We start from the raw sequence: 19,432 nt of genomic DNA, 5'->3' as shown, positions 1-19,432 counted from the left end.
ATCTTTGTCTCTCCTTCTTTCCAATAAATAACAACAAATAAATCTTTTTAAAAATAATAAAACTTTGTCTTTTCTTGTCTGGCAAAATCTTATTTCCCTAGGGGCTCTTTTTCTGCTTCCTCTGTAGGAAGAAAGCCTTCATAGAACGTGAACATGGCTCTCAGTATCCCTAGTCCAAATCCTCACCAAACCCTGCAAAGCCCTGTGACTTTCTCACTTTTCATATTTGAATGATCTGTTTTTCTTGCTGACAATCTGAAGAAAGTTAGAGTTATCTCTGTGTCCCTAGTGCTTAAGTCAACACCTGGGACAGAATATTTTAATGATTTCAATGAAGTCAACCTAACTTTTTTTCTGGTTGGTTATGATCTGAGGCCTTGGCCCTAGATTTGGTCTTTTATCTCACAAGCTTAAGGTCCACCCTGGAAGCAGCTGCAAAGTTCCCAGGGCACTAACAAACCCACAAGCAATTAACCACAGAGCAGGCTGCCCTGAAACAGCATCACAGAACACCAAGTCCAGGGTTGGCGCAGGAACAAGAGAACAATGGACACGTCCTATCCCAGTCGCCTGTGTCTGTTCTTTCTCATGTGTGTGCTGGCCCTAGAAGTCGCCACAGAAGTGGAGGAACCTTCAGGTAATGGGAGAGGGAACTTTGGTGATATGCAATCAAAGTGAGGTTGGGAGATAGGATGGGAACATGACAAGACTCTGGGGACTTTTCTTTCAACCTGGAAACTTTTCCAGAAAATGTTTGATCTGCTACTAGAGAGAAAAGAAGTCTCTGATATCCTTCAGAGAGAGACTGGAAGGTGGGGTCACCCTCCAGATGTTCTATAAAATATGAAAGTTTGCAATGATTACAGCTCTTTCGGTAACTGTGATCTCTTTGGCCCTGGTATGGACAGCAAAGATCTATGAGGTGTACCTACTATTTAGAGCTGCTTTTCCTGGTCCCTTCTCTCACTCTAGATGGTCCTGCTGCCACCCAGGAACTCATGTGGCTCACAGATGTCCCGGCTGCCACGGCGTTCATTGCTGCTGCTGAGGTGGCCCTCATAGGCTTCTTCCAGGTTTGTCCAAGTACCCCACCTGCTAGTCCCCCTAGAGTCAGAAATTGTCTATCTCAAGTGAGCCCTGATGGTTCTCCACTGACCAAGGAACATTACATCAGAAGCAGGGGCAGTAACATCTGCTAACATCTTGATAACTGAACTCTTAATTTCAAAACATTCCCAGTATCTGAATTATTTTTTTTCTTGTGTTCTGTGTGTGCTGGTTGTGTCTCCTCAACTACAGACACTTCAAATCCTAGTCCAATATCTCCAGGATGAAAATCTCCACTGAACACAACTATCGTCCTAAATGTCCTTAGTTTGCAGTCTCCTGATACTGGAAGAATAGTGAGAAAGCCTATTTATGATCTGAGCAACACTGTTTTATGGTGTGTCAAAGCCCTTAAGTATTAGTCTGGGGGTGTCTCTGTTTAAAGTCTTTCCCCTAATGGTAGGCCTTCTTTGAAATGTTTGAAAAGGGATGATGTTTTGTATACTGCATATGTCAACCTTCATCTTCCAGATTATCTGCCTAGGAAAAGCATCATTCCAGCGTTTTCATCTTTCTTTGCTGGTAACATCTGGCCATTCTCACAGCTGATCAACTCCTCTTTTTTCATTGCCAACCTTCTAGTCTGTTTCTGTTCATTAACTCACCCTGTCAACACACTGTACACAGCTGGAAACAACCACAATGAAAGGCAAGTGGAAGAGGAAGACAGGGAGCACATTTTCGGTAATGTAAATTGCAAGCTGCAGACAGAAACAGCCATCCTCAGAAAGACAGGGATGGGAGAAAAGGAAGAGGAAGAATGTACAATAACTTCAACAGCCACCAGATGTCCTCATTGGATCCTGAAGCGATTTCATTAGAAGGAGCAGAATTTAAAAAGCGCAAGTCTCAATTAGCAATTCTTTGAACTCCACTCCTCCTTTCCAGACAGCAAGACCCTTTGCCTGACCCTAGAGGTCATCATCTTCGCTCCTTGCACATCCTCTTCTTTAGCCAAGAGCATGCACGGGAGACAGGGTTGGTTTCTGTTATTTCCCAGAGTTGCCAGCAGCAAAGATCCTACCACAGCAGGAAAATGGCACCAGCATCCACGAAAGGACAGGAATTGTTTGAAAAGGGGTGATGTTTTGTATACTGCATGTGTATAGTGGCTTCCCTGGTTCCTCCTGCAGTTCTGAGCTGCAGCACTGCATGCATGAACAGTACTTTCAAGTGCAAAGAGCAGGCTTCTTTAGACTGGGAGAAGGACTGTTCTTCCACATCCATCACTAGAGAGAGCTACAGTGAGAGAGACATAAAGACATTTAAACAGAAAGAATTCTCACCTGCTGGCTCACTTTCCATATGCCCAAAATGGCCAGGACTGGGCCAGGGTCAAAACCAGGAAAAGAGAATGGTGTGCTGGAGCCAAGCATGAAACCCAGACCCCACAGTATAGGAGGAGCATATCAGAACCAAGCAGCTTAACCACTAGGCCAAATGCTTGCCCCCAACACAACCATTTAAAACACAAAACAGACACACAAACACACATGTACACAACCTTCTAGCCCTCTACTTTAATTTCTTCTGTTCTTCATAATCAGCTATAATTTCGGCAGATACATACTAACTCACACAGCGTGGAAATTTCAAGAATGTCACTGCCAGTTTGACATTCATTCTTAGAGGTAGATGTTTCACTGGAAATCAAATGAAGTCTATGATTTCTGGCATCAGTGAATATTTTTCTCTTCCCTTTGTAGGTCTCACTCCTCCAATATAACCTCAATGGGCATTTATTCTCTTTTTAGGACTTAGAATTACCAGTAGTGTCCATATTCCGTGATATGGTGCAAAACTTCCAAGATGTATCCTTTGGAATCAGCAATAATTCTGAGGTTCTGACCCACTACAACATTACTGGCAATACCATTTCCCTCTTTCGTCTGGTAAGTTGGTGGGTGGTTTCAGTTGTATCCTAGTTTTTCCTTAGGTTGTAGACTCACAAACTCGTGAGACTGGAAGGAACTCTGTCTTTGACATTAAGACATTAGTGACAAAGTGCCAAATTCAGAGACAATGTAGACAAGGAAGATGACTCAGTTCAAGCTTTCCTAGCAGATGCTGTAATAAAAATTGAAAAAGGACTGAACTGGGAGGCAAGAAATGGGATTTATAATATTGTTTTGTTTTGTTCTTTGCCAATCACATGACTTTGGCAAGTTGCTTAACATTTTTTAATTTCAATTCATCTGTAAAATAAAAATACTACACCCTATCCTCTTTAAGTTTGAGTTCTAGAATTGTATATTTTTGAACGTAAAATCAGCTTTAGAAGCTTTGCTGTTGTTTTTTATTTGTAAAACAGAGAGACAGAGCAAACAGGACTTTCCATCCACTGGTTAATTCACCAAATGTCTGCCACAACCAGGACCTGTTCAGGCTAAAGTCAAGGAACCTGGAACTTAATCTCAGTCTTCCATATAGGCAAAACAGACTTAAATACTAGAGGAGCCATTATCTGCTGCCTCCCAGGATGCATATTATCAGGACCCAGGATCAGAAGTGGAGCCAAGGCTCAAAACCAAACATTCCAATACGGGATACTGATAGCACAAGCAGCATCTTAACTGCTTGCTCCTGGACTCAATTTCTGTTTATCAACCATTTGTTAGACAACTGTTATGTTCTATGCAAGACACTAATAACAAAAACAAGTTAAACATATTATCCACTCTCATAGGTGTTAAAGTATATGAGAGTACTTCAAGAAATTCATACAAAATGGCATTAAAAGATAAACTTAGTTTGGTGCCAAAAATTATTGAAATCCCTACTCAATTCTTCCAGGAAGAACATTTTCTATGTACTTTAAGACCCCTCATTAACATGGGTTTCAGATTTTTTTTGGCATCAAAATAAACTTAGCTTTTAATGACTTTTCAAGAATTGTTTTAAAGATTTATTTTCTTTTTCTGTAAAAAGCAGAATGACAGAAAGAGAAGGTGAGAAATAGAGAAAGAAATCTTCCATCTGCTGGTTTACTTTCCAAGTGGCCACAGTAGCAGGGGATTGGTCAAGTCCAACAGCCTGGAAGTCCATCTGGATCTCCCTTTGGAGTGGTAGGGTACTTAGATCAACTTGAATTCCTTTCCTGGGTGCATCAGCCAGAGCTAAACAGAAAGCAGAACTACTTGGATGTAATCTTGTGCTCTAATATGGGATGTCAGCATTGCAAGCACTGGCTTAAACCACTATACCATACCACCAGCCTGTTTCCAAGAACTTTACCCAGCACCCTCGTATAAAGATTGTAGAAAGAATATTCAAGTATCCATAATACAAAAAATATAATTATCTATAAAGTGTTTGAGGGTTAAAATGATACTAATGGTGTGTTAAATCTGAAAAAAAATATATAGAGAGAGAAAGAACAACTGAAAAAAAAGACACTACCAAGATAGACACATGGGAAAGAAACAAGAGCTCTTGCTTCCAACATCTACAGGTTCAATAACCTCTAACGGGATAATGATCTTTGCCAACAATTTACTCTTTATAAATCTTTGTTGAGACTCTCTCAGAGCTTTGCACTCTTCCTCTGCATCTGCGATTTGTTTACCAAATGGTGACAAATCCAATGTGAATGAACTCTTGGGACCTCTGTGGGAAAGACTGTTTATGCACCATACCAAAAACACACACACAAACTCCTACCCTGCTTCAGGGAGAATCTCAGCTTATGACATGCCAACTTGCAGATAAATATTTTTTTTCTGTTTACACTTTCAACAGTTTTAAAAGAGCTATTATTCAGGAGTTTGAAATAACATTTAAAGGGAACATCAGCCCAGATTATTCTTGGATAAGGTGACCCTATTGCAAAATTTCTGATACTTTTTTCAGTAAATTTTTACTTGTTTTCATTGGAAAGTCAGATTTTATGGAGAGAAGGAGACACAGAAAGACCTTTCGCCCACTGGGTCACTCCCCGCAAGTATAGGAGACAGGAGCTTCTTCCAGGTTTCCCATGTGGGTGCAGATGGTTGCCCAAGGCTTTGGGCCATCCTCTACTGTTTTCCCTGGCCCCAAGTAGGGAGTGTGATGGGAGGTGGGGCAGCTGGGACATGAATTGGCACCCATATGGGATACCGATGCATACAAGGTGAGGACGATAGCCACTAGGCCTTCACATCAGACCCACTTTCTTTTATCTTAAATCCATAGTTTGTTCTGGTTTGTTTGCTTGCTTGTTTGACTGATTGTCTTTAGTACCTAACTGATAACAGACATTATTACAATGTTCTACCATTTAATTCTTACAGGAATTTGATGAAATAATAATTATCATCATTGCATTTTCAATATGGAAACTACATTTCCACAACTCAGTTCCCCAAATTTATACAATTAAAGCAACAGAGGTCTGATTTATACTCCACATGCAGACCCCCAGATCATATCCTTCTATTACATGAGAGAACTTTTTAAAAGTTCATAGAAAATAAAATTAAAAGGTAAATCTATTTTGTTACCAAAAAAAATCCATGCTTGAGGGATATGTCAGCTTTTTTTACACATTAAGTCAGCAGTATCTGTCAAATTATTAACCATTATTTCTCAAGCATGTGTTTACGAAAGAAAATAAGCTGAGCATCTTACAAAAACTAAGTCAAGGATATGAGGATATTTACATCACAAACAATATTGAACTGTGATGTAAACTAATAATTTAAGGTTACTTTATGAAAAGCTTAATTGTTGAAGAACTCCACAGAAACTTACAGTAGTTAACAGGAACTGCATGATCAAACCTTATTTTATCATACAAAATGTGTCTAACCAGAATAATGTACTCTTGGAAGAAACTCAAAGTCATATTTTAAAATGACAGAACTTGTAGTTTATTGTTTCTGCTTTCCTTCTGGTGCCTCTTCTCTGTGGAGATAAATAAGTAAAATTCACTCCAATAACTAGAAAAAAACATTGTTTTTAAAAACGTGTTCCTGAGGAGGACATTGTGTACACTGTGGCAAGCTGCTTTCTGAACACCCTCATCCCATTTCTAAGTATCTCTTCTGATACAGACTCCTGCTAACATGCACTTTGGGAAGCAGTAGCTACTGACTCAAGAATTTGACCCACCTGGAAGACCCAGGCAGAATTGTGTGTTCCTGACTGCGGTGGACACTTGAGGAGTGAGCCAGCAAATAGAAAATCTCTCTCACACACTGTCACTTTGTTTTTCAAATAAATAAATAACTTTTTTAAAATGAGTTGATAATAGCATTTTAAAAAACAAAATGTTCCCAATTCTTGTTTCCAGAGTCAGATTCTCTTTCTGCTGCATTATCCAAGTAATTCCTCTTGCAGACGGGAGATTTCCTGTTCAGTGCTGCTTCCAGGAACCATATGCATGAATGTTCCAGGGTTTGTTAGTTTAAGAAATAATGAAGTGATCGGGCATGTTTTGTTGAATGAAGCACACAGCACTGGAGACCCTGCAGAAGCACAGTTTCCACTAAAGCTCTGTTGCTTCTTAGAGAATGTTATCGCCCAAAGTGTGCTGCATTCCTCAAGTCCAGAAACACCTGGAATAAGTGGCGTTTCCTGTTCTCCCAGTTCTGGGAAATGTGAGGACTGCCTGGAAAAGCAGACACGGAGGGAGGGGCCTTCTGGCCCATAGTACAGTTCTGTCAGCTGCAGCACACAGGCTCCAAGACTAAGAGTTTCTAGAAAAATAATCAGGAAACATTTAGACATATTAAACACTAGATTGTTGTTATAATAATGATGATTTTGGGGTTGCAATAGCAAACCCTTAAGTATGAAAGAGACAGGCCAACTGGAAAACCACATCTTTATGGCAAACACCCACTTGGGCCTACGCTCATTTTATTCTTCTGCTCACTGTCATCGATTTGAATAGGGCAAGGAGGTGGGGGCAGTAGATGGGTTGGCAATGACTTCTAAAACTTTCCCTCCATTTTCTATTTCTTTCCCAAGCTTTCTACTCAGAATTTAGTGAGGTTTCAAAACCAACAAAATATACAAAAAAAAAAAAGTCTGTAATTTTAATAAGTCCAAACAGTAGGTTAAAGGTAAAAGTTAAACATGGGGGGGGAACAACTAAGAAAGTTTTCACTTACCGATTTATCAATAACAGCAATAATAGGAATAAGCATACTAGCACAGCAACATTATTCACAATAAACAAATTCTAGACCATAATAGGATTCCCCATAGTAGTAGAACTGACGGGCGATAGATACAGATGATGTGAAGATGCATAGGTACTAGATGATAAGGAAGCAGAAGATATAACACATACAAATGATCAAAAGGGAACTGTAAATTACACAGGCTATACATGCACATATAAAGAAATACATTCTGAAATACCAGCACATATGATTGTGGAGACACCACCGGCTGTCTGCATGGTGCAGACCCAGGGAACCAACAGTGTAGTCTGAAAGCCCATGAACGAAAGTACCAAATGCTTCAATTCCCATGCCAAGTCTGAAGGCCTGATAATCAGAAGTGCCCAGAGCAGGAGAAGCCCAAGTCCCAGTTCAAGAAAACAGGCAGATGGATCCTTTAACATATGTTTTTGGTAACAGTAACCCTATACTCAAGGATCTAAGAGTCCATTTGAAGAAGCAAGAAAGTGAATTCCAGGTAGATCTTTCCAGAGGCCAAAATATGAGAATATCTTTATGACTGCTGTATAGTCAAGGCTTTTTACAAAATACAAGGACAACGTCACAGACCACCTATAAAGGAAGGGTACCACCTTTAGTCCACTGAGATTACCTTTTGTTCCTAAGTAGTCACTTTTAGAAGGAAATCCCTTAAAGAGGGGATATAGTTAAGAATTTAGTTAAGGCCCATAATCCAGAATATATTTAAATGCTTCTAAATCAAAAGAAAAGGATAATTCAACAATAAAAATTAGTCAAGTGACTTGAATACATACATCAAGAAAAGAATGTACAACGGTTAATAAGGGAAATGTGATTAAAACCACAATGAAGGGCCCAGCATGGTAACCTAGCGGCTAAAGTCCTCACTTTGCATGCACCAAAATTCCAGATGGGTGCCGGCTCAAGTCCTGGCTGCTCCATTTCCAATCCAGCTCCCTGCTTGTGGCCTGGGAAAGCAGTCAAGGGGTAGCCCAAAGACTTGGGACCCTGCACCAATATGGCAAACCCAGGAGAATCTGGGAGAAGCTCCTGGATCCTGGCTTCGGATCAACTCAGCTCCGGATCTTCTCTCTGTCTCTCCTTGCCTCTGTAAATCTGCCTTTCCAACACAAATAAATAAATCTTAAAAATAAAAATACAATTAAATATTGCCACATAACCACCAAATAGATAAAGTTAGATAAACTACAATACCAAATGTTTTTAAGGATATAAGCCAATGGGAAATTTCAAATAGTATTGGTACCAGAATAAGTCATTATGCACTTTGAATAACAGCTTAGGATTTTCTACTTGCTAAATAGATGCATATCCTAAATCAAGAGTTTCAGTCTGAGGTATATACACAAAAGAGAGGCATGTATGTACTAAGAGACAAGAACAAGAATGTTCATTTTAGTGTAATTTTAAGAAGAAACAACTGAAGTGTTTATCAACAGTAAAATGAATAATGCATAAGACAACGGAATATTATACAGCAAGGAAATTCATCAAACTACAGGTATGTGCCAATATAACGGACAAACAAAATTTAAAGTGAAAGAAATGAAATACACAGATCAAAAATAAATTTCTTTAAACTTATGTAATATTTTCAAAAACAACACAAAGCTATAGCATTAGCAGATGGAAAAAGATGAACATTTTTAACATACAAGAATACTAGACTTGGCAGAAAAAAAAAGGAGGCACAAGTTATCAGTTACAAAGGGATATGGAAGGGAGGCATCAGGCGTAATTTTTAGATGTGATAGTTGTGCCCACAACTCATAGTGCAGTGCCTGGATTCAAGCCCTGGCTCTGTTTACAACCAGTGTGCTTCCTGCTGGTGCACACTCTGGTAAACTGAACACTGTGGCTCAAGTGCTTGGGTCTCATCAACCATGTGAGAGATCTGAATTGAGTTAGTGCCCACTCCTGGGTTAGTGCCCACTCCTGGTTGAGGAGTGAAGCCCACTCCTGGTTACGGTGGGCATTTGGGGAACATACTAACAATGGGATCTCTCTCTCTCAGTCTCTCTGTCTTGATCTCTCTACCTCTCAAATAAAGTTTTGAAAGCTTTTGTTTATGTTTAAGGTATATAGGAAGCTTCAGGGCTTCCAGTAACATATAACTACTTGCTCTTTGATAATTTCTTGAGCTTTACATTTTCTGTTTGGCACTTTTCTCTGTGGTGTACTTTGAGCACGGAAATGTAACACAAGTCTGACGATATTAACCTTTGTTCTCGGGTTAATTTAATTTAGTAACCTTGACTTCAAGGCTCCTCAGAACCTCGCTCTTGCTTACCAACGTACTCCGTTAGCCTCATGTCACAGCTTTTGCTATAGCCGTGGTAAACCAACTGCAGCTTCTAGAACATGCCATTTCACATCTTTGATCTTTAGCAAATACTATTTTCTATCTAAAGCTCCCTTCCCAGTTTCATTTTTCTGACCAAGTCATGTCCAGTCTTAGGAACTTCTTCCACTTGGAAGCCATAGGATTCTTCCTTGAGTGACACAGGGGTCTGTGATTCTCCCCGCAGTATCACCTGCCACATCATGTTGAATGCCACTTCACCTCTCCTTATCTATGGGACTGAATGCTTCTCACAGGCATGGAACATTTTAAAAAAATATTCCTTTTTGTATTTTGCACTTGGCCATGTGATAATCTAGCAACATTCATCAATGAATGAAATAATGACAATTTTATCCTTTTTTTGTATGACACAGGCGGATAATGAACAAGTGAATTTAGAGGGTGAAGTCATTGAAAGCCTTAATGCTGACAAACTAAGCCAGTTCATTGAGACCAACAACCTCCACCTGGTGACGGAATACAATGCTGTGGTAAACAATCACCTTGCTCTCAGCCCTGGGTGTCAGGGAGGGAGCGGGTCTTCCTAGAGGGTTTCTGCCCTCCTGGGGTTATGACTAAATGCTTAATGTGCTGTTTATGTTGTTCTTTCTACAACTCTTTAAGATAGATTTATCTGCCCCATTAAACAAAACATGACACACAAGCAGAAGACTTAAATGATACATTGCACTGCTAGTCAGAAAGAAAGAATGCAAAGTTAAAGAAGCAGATTCGAACACGTGTGAGCTTTGCAGCCTGGGAGTGCCTACTGAGGGCCACTCACTTAGCACTCCACACTACACTTTCCAGAATACACTGAGATCCTCTGAGAAGATGCATTGCTTCCCCTATGGTACTATGACCAAGGCCTTGATCAGTTCAAGAAAAGTGATTCATTAGACATATTTTAAAAGCAAAGCAAACTGATCACATGTCAGTCACACATATGGTATAGTAACATCAAATTTCCATAAAAGTTTCTAAACCTATTTCTGTGTTCTGGATATGCCTCTTTGCTAACAACAGTTCCTGATCTGGTATCAGCTGCAAACACCACTTTCACTAGCACGTGTCTAGACCCTGAGGATGTCCCCACCTTGCCTCTAGATTTCCCTTCCTCTTGTATTGTATGCTGTATGCAATCGGGTACAGGTGTTGGTACAACAGCCTCAATCGTCTCCTGGCCTCATGATGCTTTACAGTCTACAGAATTATATGTCTCACTTTCCATTGCCAGACATAGACAATGGAGTGATGGAGTTTTAATTCTAATGATCTACATCAGCTCAGAACTGTTTTGCATTCTTTAAAAACAGCATTTTACATGCATGTTGTGATTTTTACAATTTACAATGCTCTTGCACCCTCATGTGCACATTTAATCCTCACATTTTTTTAAGTAGAAGACCAGAAATTATGACATTCATTTTGTGGTGGACAAGATCAAAGATCCATGTAATATGATTCAAAGTCACATAGTGAAACAGAAAAGGTACAATTCAAGGCAGAAAACACAACTGACAATGCATTTGCTCATATATCTCTAGTTCTACTTTACAGTGGAGAAAATGAAAGTTCAAAAAAGTAACTTCCTCAAGGCCACATGGCTGGAAACTGGAGTTTCATAGAGAATTATGCTCTTGACTCCTGCTGTTTTCTTGAGTTGTCCATATGACTGAATCCTGTGGTTATTCCATTGCACCACACTACCCTCAGCCAAAACATTCCCTTTTCCTGTTGACTAAATTCCTGTGCATCCCACACACCACATTTATCTCTATGGAATATTCACTGCATTTCCACTTCTGCCAGTGGATTCTAAGCACACACACTCCTGAGGTGTTGGTACCAGTGACCCAGAAGACATTTTTCTTGTACATCAATTTCATTCTGGTCACTGTGTGTATGAAGCTGCTGGGGATACATATGGGACCACAAAAGATCTCATGGCTCCTGGAATGATTATCTCCTCCCAGAATCCCTGAATTCTGCAGGCCAGTGATGCCAGGAACAAGAAATGATCTATCCAAGTCCTTAGGTTTTGTTCATCTCTCATCTTACAGAACAATGACCCACCTATTTTAAGCTCTATATTATTAACGGAGGCAAATCACATTACCAAATTAGGCAGTGACTTTTTCAAAGAAACAAGTTCCATTTTTATAGTGATCTTTTAAAAATTTCCCATCAATGACACTTTCTTCATTTGGAGGGCTGATCATTCAACTCTGCTTGTGCAGAGGCTTGCATCATGGGCACCTGGGTAGAAATCATAATGTACTTAGCCTACCAAATGTTACACACGTTGTACATAGCTTGAAAGTTGCAGTCTGCTAGGACTAAATCAATCCCTTTGCTAAGAGAACTGGACCTTGGCTACTTAGCTTTATTGTGTGACATCCCAAAAATTATCCTCCATCTCTACTTCACAAGGGCGATGCAGGCCTTCAATGTAAGTAACAAAATCTGGCATAACAAGAGCCAAATTATTTAGCATCCCACCTCATAAATGTAAAAGTTAAGCCCTAGTTCTAAATTTCAAGGACAATGGTTTGGAAAAGATCCCACTGGCCTCTTCTTGTCCACATGTTGGTCCCCTACACTTAATGGAATGGGAGACTCCCTAGAGAGCATTGTGTAGATTCAGGAAGAATCCCTCCTAGCTTTCTCCACTCCCATCATCCTGTGACTCTGCCTATTGATTTCCCCAACCACCATATTCTTGCTTTCTGTGTACTCACTGGCTTTAAAATGATGCTGTCTGAACCTGCCTATAGTGGTCCTCTGCTAAATAACTGGCAGCTTCATGGGAACAACCATTTCTGACCAGCAAGTAAAAGTCAGTACTTCTAATCTCTTAGAGCTCAGCTTCTTACTGCCCCAAGCTATAAAGACTCAGTCACACTTATGGTTGAATTGGGCACATGAGGTTTTGACATCAGATATTCACAAGACAGTTCCATCTGAGGGTCAAACTCATGGACACTAGAGCAGTGACGCCCAGTCTACCATTTCTGTAACTTTGGGGGAATTACCGAGTCTATCTGCTCCACAGTCTCCCTATTTAAGAACTGGGCCTTAAGTCTTAAACTAGCTATTATATGAAAATAACTGAAAACAGAATCCTGTATATAATAACAGTTAATAGGTATATATGACAATATGTAGTCCAAGACATTTAAAGTGTCTCTGAGAAGTCTTTCAACATGAAGAGGTGTGAAGATGAGCTATCAATATATTACATGTTATTAGTTATCTACTGCTAAAAAGAGAACTCCAAAAGTTAACAACTTAAAACAGTAATCATTGCTTACGTCACGCAGTTTTTGTGAGTCAACCACTTGAGAATGGCTAAGCTAGGCGCCTCAAGTCTGGGGCCTCTTTTGAGAGTGCAATCATTGGGCAGAGCTGATTGCAGACAGAACTTCTGCTCTAAGTGTGCACAGTCATGCATGGCTGGCAAGTCAGTCCTACCTGTTCTTAGGAGGCTTTCGTTTCTTGCTATATAATTCCACCCATAGGGTTTCCTGAGAGTCCTCCTACACTGCATCTGGCTTTTCATTAAATGAGGGATATAAATAACAAGACAGAAGCCAAGACGTCTTTTATGACTAGGCCTTGGAGGTCATCCTCTGTCATTTCTGTAATATCCTCCTGGCAACACAGTTTAGCCCCTGTTCAGTGTGAGAAGGAAGAAGCTACACAACAAAATCACAAAATGAGACTGACTGAGAATCCTCATGGAAACTAGTCCTATTTGTTTCATGGGGGAGCAGCTGTCAACCATGTTTCAGTCTATTTACTGAGTTGCTGTTCATGTTTCCTCTCCCTCTCTCATTGTATTGCTAACACATTTCAACTTGCCAGACTGCAGTTGGCCTGTTTAGCAGCAATATTCAAATTCATCTTCTCCTGGTGATAAACAAAGCCTCCCCTGAGTATAAAGAGAACATGCACAGATTCCAGAAGGCAGCTAAACACCTCCGGGGGAAGGTAAGTCATGAATGGGAGAGTTCCTTGGAATGCTACCACCAGGACACAAAAAGAAAGAGACATGGGTTTGGTTAGAAGATAAAATATGGATCGGGGCATAATAAATCATATTATTTGAAAGTAAAAAGTATATGTTTTATAACATTAGAGACATCATTTGCTGTAATAGAACTTTAAGATTCAGACTTTACTTTTTCATATCAAGCACTTCTCAAGAACCTAGATGTCCAACGAATATTTTCTTCTATCCTCTCCTTTGTGAATTTTTGTCTGATGTTATTGAAGCAGTAAAATTCCAACTACATTCAGGCAGCTTCATTGAACTAGAGAGATCTTGATTAAAAGAACTGTCTGAAGTTAAAAGCCAGCTGCCTTTCTGATGGATGGATCCCTAACTCTAGAAGAATTCATAGTTGTTGCATAGAAATATTTTGAAGAATATTTCCATGTTAGGTAGAAATTTTGACTTAATATTTTTGACTTAGTATTCCCCCATTAACTAGATATTACCTTCAGTCAACCACAATTTAAAAGCATTATTTAGAAAATTCAAGAAATATGTCTTACATTAAAAAACTTTTATTATATCATTGTTATCATTGTTCTATTATTACTTTTTTTATTATTTGTTATTTTATTATTATATTTTATATATTGCATGTATTATATAATCATAATTATATATTATTGTTATTTTACTGTACATTATATTATATTGTTTTATTATATAATTATCATTGTTCTATTTTCTAATTAGCTATTATATTATAAATATTTATGCATAGAAAAAGCACCTCACACATTGTATGTTTAAACAGTTTGTGAAAATGTATACTATGAAGAAAAAGCTGCACTGAATTGAAAATTTTTAGCACCACAATAAGCTTATCTTTTAATTTTCCATGACAATTTTTAGGCAGCTAGTTATTTGGGATACATAAGTCTGCAGTTCACTGGTTCATGCTCTAAAGGCCCATAGCAGTAGGGACAGGCTGGGCCAAATCTTAGACTCAAAAACACATTCTGGGTGTCCCAGGTGGGTGTTGGAGCACAATTACTTGAGCCAGAATCACTAACTCCTAGGGTCTGCCATGGTAGGAAGCTGAAGTAGGAGCCAGGCCCAAACATTGAACCCAAGTACTCAGAGCAACATCTTAACCCCTCAACCAAATACTGCCCTTCAGCAGCTTTTTCTAGTACTCACACTTAGGTTGGTTTCAATACTATCTGTGATGTCAGATATTCAGGGATCTTGGAATAAAAGGAAACAAAACTAACATTCATGAAGTACTTACTATGTGCCAAAAACTGCACTAAAATTAGTAAGTGTATCATTTCACTTCATCTCCCCATCCAATAAAGTTCATTATGTCGGGAGAATTGGATCTTACAGAGGTGGAGGAATGCGCTCAATGTCACACAGCTTAAAAACACCAAGAGGTAAAATTTTTAAATTGTCTCTTTGCTTTTAACTAGAAGCCATACTTCCTTGTACAATCACTAACAAGTCCTTCTCCTCAAATTGGATAAATCTGATCAAAGATAAAAACACTAGTGATAACATAAGAAACTCATTTTAATGCAAGCCATCTCTTCATTCCTAGTACCTCAGATCTGTCTCCCTTTTTCCCAAACTCTTCCAACCACAGGCTCTCTTTGTTCTGGTGGACAGTGGGAAGAAGGAGAATGAGAAAGCGGTGTCATATTTCAAACTAAAGAAGTCTCAACTGCCTGCTCTGACTATTTACCGGACTGTGGATGATAAGTGGGATGCTCTCCCTGTATCAGAGGTTTCTGTTGAGCGTGTGCAAAACTTTTATGAAGGATTCCTGGAAGGAAAATTGCTGGTAAGCATGAGACTAAATGAGCTGCTTTCTCTCTTATTTGTGGCTCAGTAAAGATTCTTAAGATGTTTTATCAAGAGCAGATGAAGATACTTTGGTCAAAGGCAGGTTTCTTATTAGAATATGGTCATGGAACTCAAATTATAGAAAAGTGCCATTGAAAAGATTTGATATATTCAAAGGAGCTGGATTTGGGGTTTTTCCCTTTTGTTTAAGGTTCCTGGGGTGGGCAAGGAATACCTAATTCTACATAAGAGTCTTGAGATCAGTAACTGAAGACTGCTTTAGGGCTTCCAGGAATAATGAAATGAGTTCTATTGTCTAGGCTTGGAATTTGTAAACAAGCATGGATTCCAAATCTTAATTTCAAGTGCTACAATGTCTTTCAGAGCGAAAATCATAAATCAGAAGAAAAGACTTCAAAGGTGGAACTCTGATTTCTCCCTGATACTTTGGAATGCCACAAAGTGTCTTTATATGCCAAATAAAAAGGGATAACTTAAACTTCAGAAACATAACATCTCCAGAATTCCAGTTCTTCTCCCACCACACACACCAAACTCCATCTTGTTCCTTGAAATCTCATTTACAACCATTCTCTTTTCTTCCAATTTTTATATTCTTTCACTGTACACCCAACTTCCTATTATGCAATTATATTGTGTAGGTCCATCTGTAATGCAGTGCTATGACGAAGAGGTATTATTGGATTGTTCTGACTTGTAGAAAGTATTGAGCCTGTATACTAAATGCAATTTACATAACATAGTTTCTGCTCTTTCAGGGTTATCTAAGGATTGAAATTCTTTCCTTATATGCACATGTCTCTCTCTGACTCAAGGACAAGAACAAAAAGTTAGTTTTAAACCTCTTACTGAGTTTGTCTTCTTACAAGAAGTTGAATGATATCTCCAAAACTGTGAACCCAACAGACACACAACACATAAAAACTGTATGCCTATTTAGCATTCCTAACTTCCCTTGTAACTCAATGACCCATGTAATAATTAAAAACCAAGAACATTTTAGAAAAAGACTGCATCTCTTTGCAGGCCAAACCTTTTGTAAATACCTAGCTGCCCAACTAAACAGTTTGTACCTTGCCCTTTAGTGCCCCTGTTAAGTATCAGCTCATAAGCCACTAATCTGTTATTGTTCACTCTGTGGGTGGGATGGGTGATGGGTAGAGACCATCTTGCCTGAGGATGGATCCAACTATGGTGAAGGATCTGGGAAGTAAATCAGGTAAACTGGCGACAAACAAATAGGAGACAGGGAGCCCTTGGCACTGGGGCAGGTTTGGGCAGACAAAGCAGCAGATTATTGCAGGTGAGGTGTATAACCAGCTCATGTGGCGTGAAGGGAGAGTCTGGCTGCATGTCCCTGGCTCACAGACTCTTACTGTCAACACACAAATGCTACATTGTGCCCAGGAGGCCCTTGACCCCGAGGAAAAGTGCTGAAGAGCTGAAAAACCACAGATGTGCAACTAAGGACTGGTCCAAATGAAGAACAGAGAGTGAAAAGATTGGTTGTTCCTGTAAATGGGAAAAACTCCACAGGCTCTGGGCTAAGAACCAGTTGCTGGCAAGAATAAGGCAAAAAGCAGAAATGCACAGCAATATGAGACCCAGAGGTTCTGGGCAGGTCATCCAGTCCATCTCACGGCTTCACAGAATTGCCTGAAGATGAAAAATATCCCTAAGACTGGTCCATCCCAGAAGGCTACCTTTGGTCTGATAAATGAGGACCCTTGAAACTTGCAATCAAGAAATGCCTCCTGATTTCAAGCAGAGGTCCTCTGGACATGGAATCTCTTCCTTCTTCATTTCCCTTCATAAAAATCAGGAGCACCTGCCAGTCCCATCCCCAAATGATGAACTCTCCTCCTGGTGAACTGCTTTTAGGCCCTATAACAGTTAGTCTTTACCATACACTTCATTATTTGTCTTTCTTCCTTCTTTCCCAACATTTATCTCTTTTTTCTTAAAACACTGGAACTTCAACTCCTATAGCAATTCAATTGCAACTTTATTGTAGACTCTGTTTTATGCTTATTCATATGTTTATAGTGCTAGTTGAATTATTCTCTCTCATCTTGTGGCTCTCCAAAACTGCCCGATACTTTTGCTTGGCTTTTCAGTAGAGATCCTTTTCTTTATTATTCTAGAAACTGAAGTCCAAACAGTAAGGTTTCTTTCTTTAGAGAGTAGAGATTTCTAAAGGTTCTCAACCATTCACTAAAGGTCAGACCCAAACACTTTCACCATTTCTAAATCTTAACTCTGGGCAATCTCTTCCTAAGTTTGTGCTTTCATTTCCACAAGAATATATTATTATTAAAGTATCTACATACATCTCAGTCATTTTTAGAGACAGAATGAAGAAATGAGAGCTGGCAGAACTCAAAGGAATAATGGGGAAATCTGGCTGTGAACATCACCTTTACTGAGTATGTGGCTCTATAATCTTGGGAAAACCACTTTCTATCGTTGAACTTCACTTCAGCTCAATAAGGACAACACAATACTTTACAGAATTTATTTTTAGATTTTAGGGTGATAATACATACTGAATAAAGTCATCATTATTTGCTTTTCCAATCACTTTCCATGAGTAATAGTTATTTCTCTATCAGAAATCTTGAAGAGGATACCATTACGGCATTTCTTAAATAAATTAGCACTTGAGACTAAAGAAAGAGTTGAGGTAACTATTTTTAAAACATCAAGTCTCACTATTATTCCAGTATAATGAGGTCAACAGATCAGGACACAATTGCCATTGAAAAACTAGCTATTCATTCACAGTTCTCAAAATGAGGAAGAATGCTGGCACACACAACCTCAAAGGAAAGCACCTGCACCAGTTGGAAGGCAGACGGACCAAGCAGAAAGTGTGCACAAAGAGCCTTATTGTGGTTTTCATGGGAAAGATGGATGAGGAAGGCAGGGAGGTTTAGAAGTAGCTGGTTTGAGGAATCGCACCAGGCTCTGGGCCATAGGTGCTTTCCTCAGCTTCCTGGATGACTGCAGCAGGTGGCCGGTGGTGAAACATGGTCCAGTGCAGGAGTAGTTAGAATATGCTTTCCGGATTAGTTATCTGTATGTGAAAGATGTGTTAGAAAGCAAGGTGTTCACTATTTCTATAAATTAGTTATCCCTGGGAAGGGCAAGCCACTGCATATCAAAACTTCTGGAACACTTGGTTAATACCATAATTCATTAACCTACCTGTCACAGAATTCTTCTCCTGACTCGTTCAGTTAGGTCTTCATATCAAGCTTTTGTTTAACAGCAGTAGAATGGGTGCCAGGTAACATACTGTGAGAAAGTTGTTTATTTATTCACATGTTCACTCATTCCTTTAAATATTTGTTACGGAACTATGAATATATTAATCAGTATTACCTTCTAAGAAAGCAGGGTAAAGTAGGCCTTAAGATAGTAAGCTTTAGAATGGAGAAGTTTCAGTTCTACTGGCAAGAACAACATGGAAACCACCCAGCTGGCTCTGGGACATGGACAGACAGCAGCAAAACAGGGAAACCTGGATAAAGAATAAAAGTTGTTTGGTGGGGCTGGATCTGGAAGTAGGCTGGGGAGACCCAGAGTTGGGACAAGAGGAGCCACCAAGGAACGGATTCTATCACAGAAGGAAAGAGGCTCATCACAGATAGTCTGTGCTTCACAACTGACTGTGGAACTAGTTTTATTTATTTCACCTTTGTACAAAAAAAAAAAAAAAACAGCTGATTTTCTAAGCATAGAAAATTAAAACAGGTAATAGGATTGAACTGACCCTGGCCCCTAATTGGAAAACCTTTATATGGGAGACACAGAGGCTAGAGAAAAGAGGAAATTAAGAAACAAAACACTTCCTGAATGACCCTCTATAATCTGAATAAATTGATGTTAAAATCATACCTTTACAAATCTGAAAATAAGTCTCCCTCCTTCAAAGCACTTGAAGGATAACTCCTTCTTAGCTTTCCA

General features: G+C 39.3%; 1 protein-coding gene across 2 annotated transcripts; it reads left to right on the top strand.

Annotated features, from left to right (window-relative positions):
- The first annotated feature begins 26 nt into the window (after positions 1 to 26).
- ERP27 (endoplasmic reticulum protein 27) lies at positions 27 to 18,040 on the top strand. 2 transcript variants are annotated; one of them, XM_040967398.1, is made up of 7 exons: positions 27 to 637; positions 973 to 1,073; positions 2,862 to 2,999; positions 9,975 to 10,091; positions 13,468 to 13,593; positions 15,243 to 15,440; positions 15,827 to 18,040. In XM_040967398.1, the coding sequence occupies exons 1-7, from the start codon at positions 547 to 549 to the stop codon at positions 15,872 to 15,874; spliced, it is 819 nt and encodes a 272-aa protein (XP_040823332.1). In that variant the 5' UTR covers positions 27 to 546; the 3' UTR covers positions 15,875 to 18,040. The 2 variants fall into 2 exon arrangements, with proteins under 2 accessions (XP_040823332.1, XP_040823342.1); XM_040967408.1 differs by lacking the exons at positions 27 to 637; positions 973 to 1,073; positions 2,862 to 2,999 and adding an exon at positions 6,359 to 6,900 and having other exon boundaries at positions 9,968 to 10,091.
- Positions 18,041 to 19,432: the final 1,392 nt, after the last annotated feature.

This window comes from Ochotona curzoniae, unplaced genomic scaffold, assembly GCF_017591425.1.
Source record: "Ochotona curzoniae isolate NIBS_2020 unplaced genomic scaffold, NIBS_Ocur_1.0 contig_1482, whole genome shotgun sequence".
NCBI lineage: Eukaryota > Metazoa > Chordata > Mammalia > Lagomorpha > Ochotonidae > Ochotona > Ochotona curzoniae.
This window is presented reverse-complemented; position numbering and strand designations above follow the sequence as displayed.

Bases quoted from the DNA above. Each gene is read 5' to 3' on its own strand.
- ERP27 (XM_040967398.1), top strand. From the start codon at position 547: ATGGACACGTCCTATCCCAGTCGCCTGTGTCTGTTCTTTCTCATGTGT. The intron at 10,092-13,467 runs GTAAACAATCAC...TCAACTTGCCAG, and splicing joins TGACGGAATACAATGCTGTG to ACTGCAGTTGGCCTGTTTAG. The intron at 13,594-15,242 runs GTAAGTCATGAA...TTCCAACCACAG, and splicing joins CTAAACACCTCCGGGGGAAG to GCTCTCTTTGTTCTGGTGGA.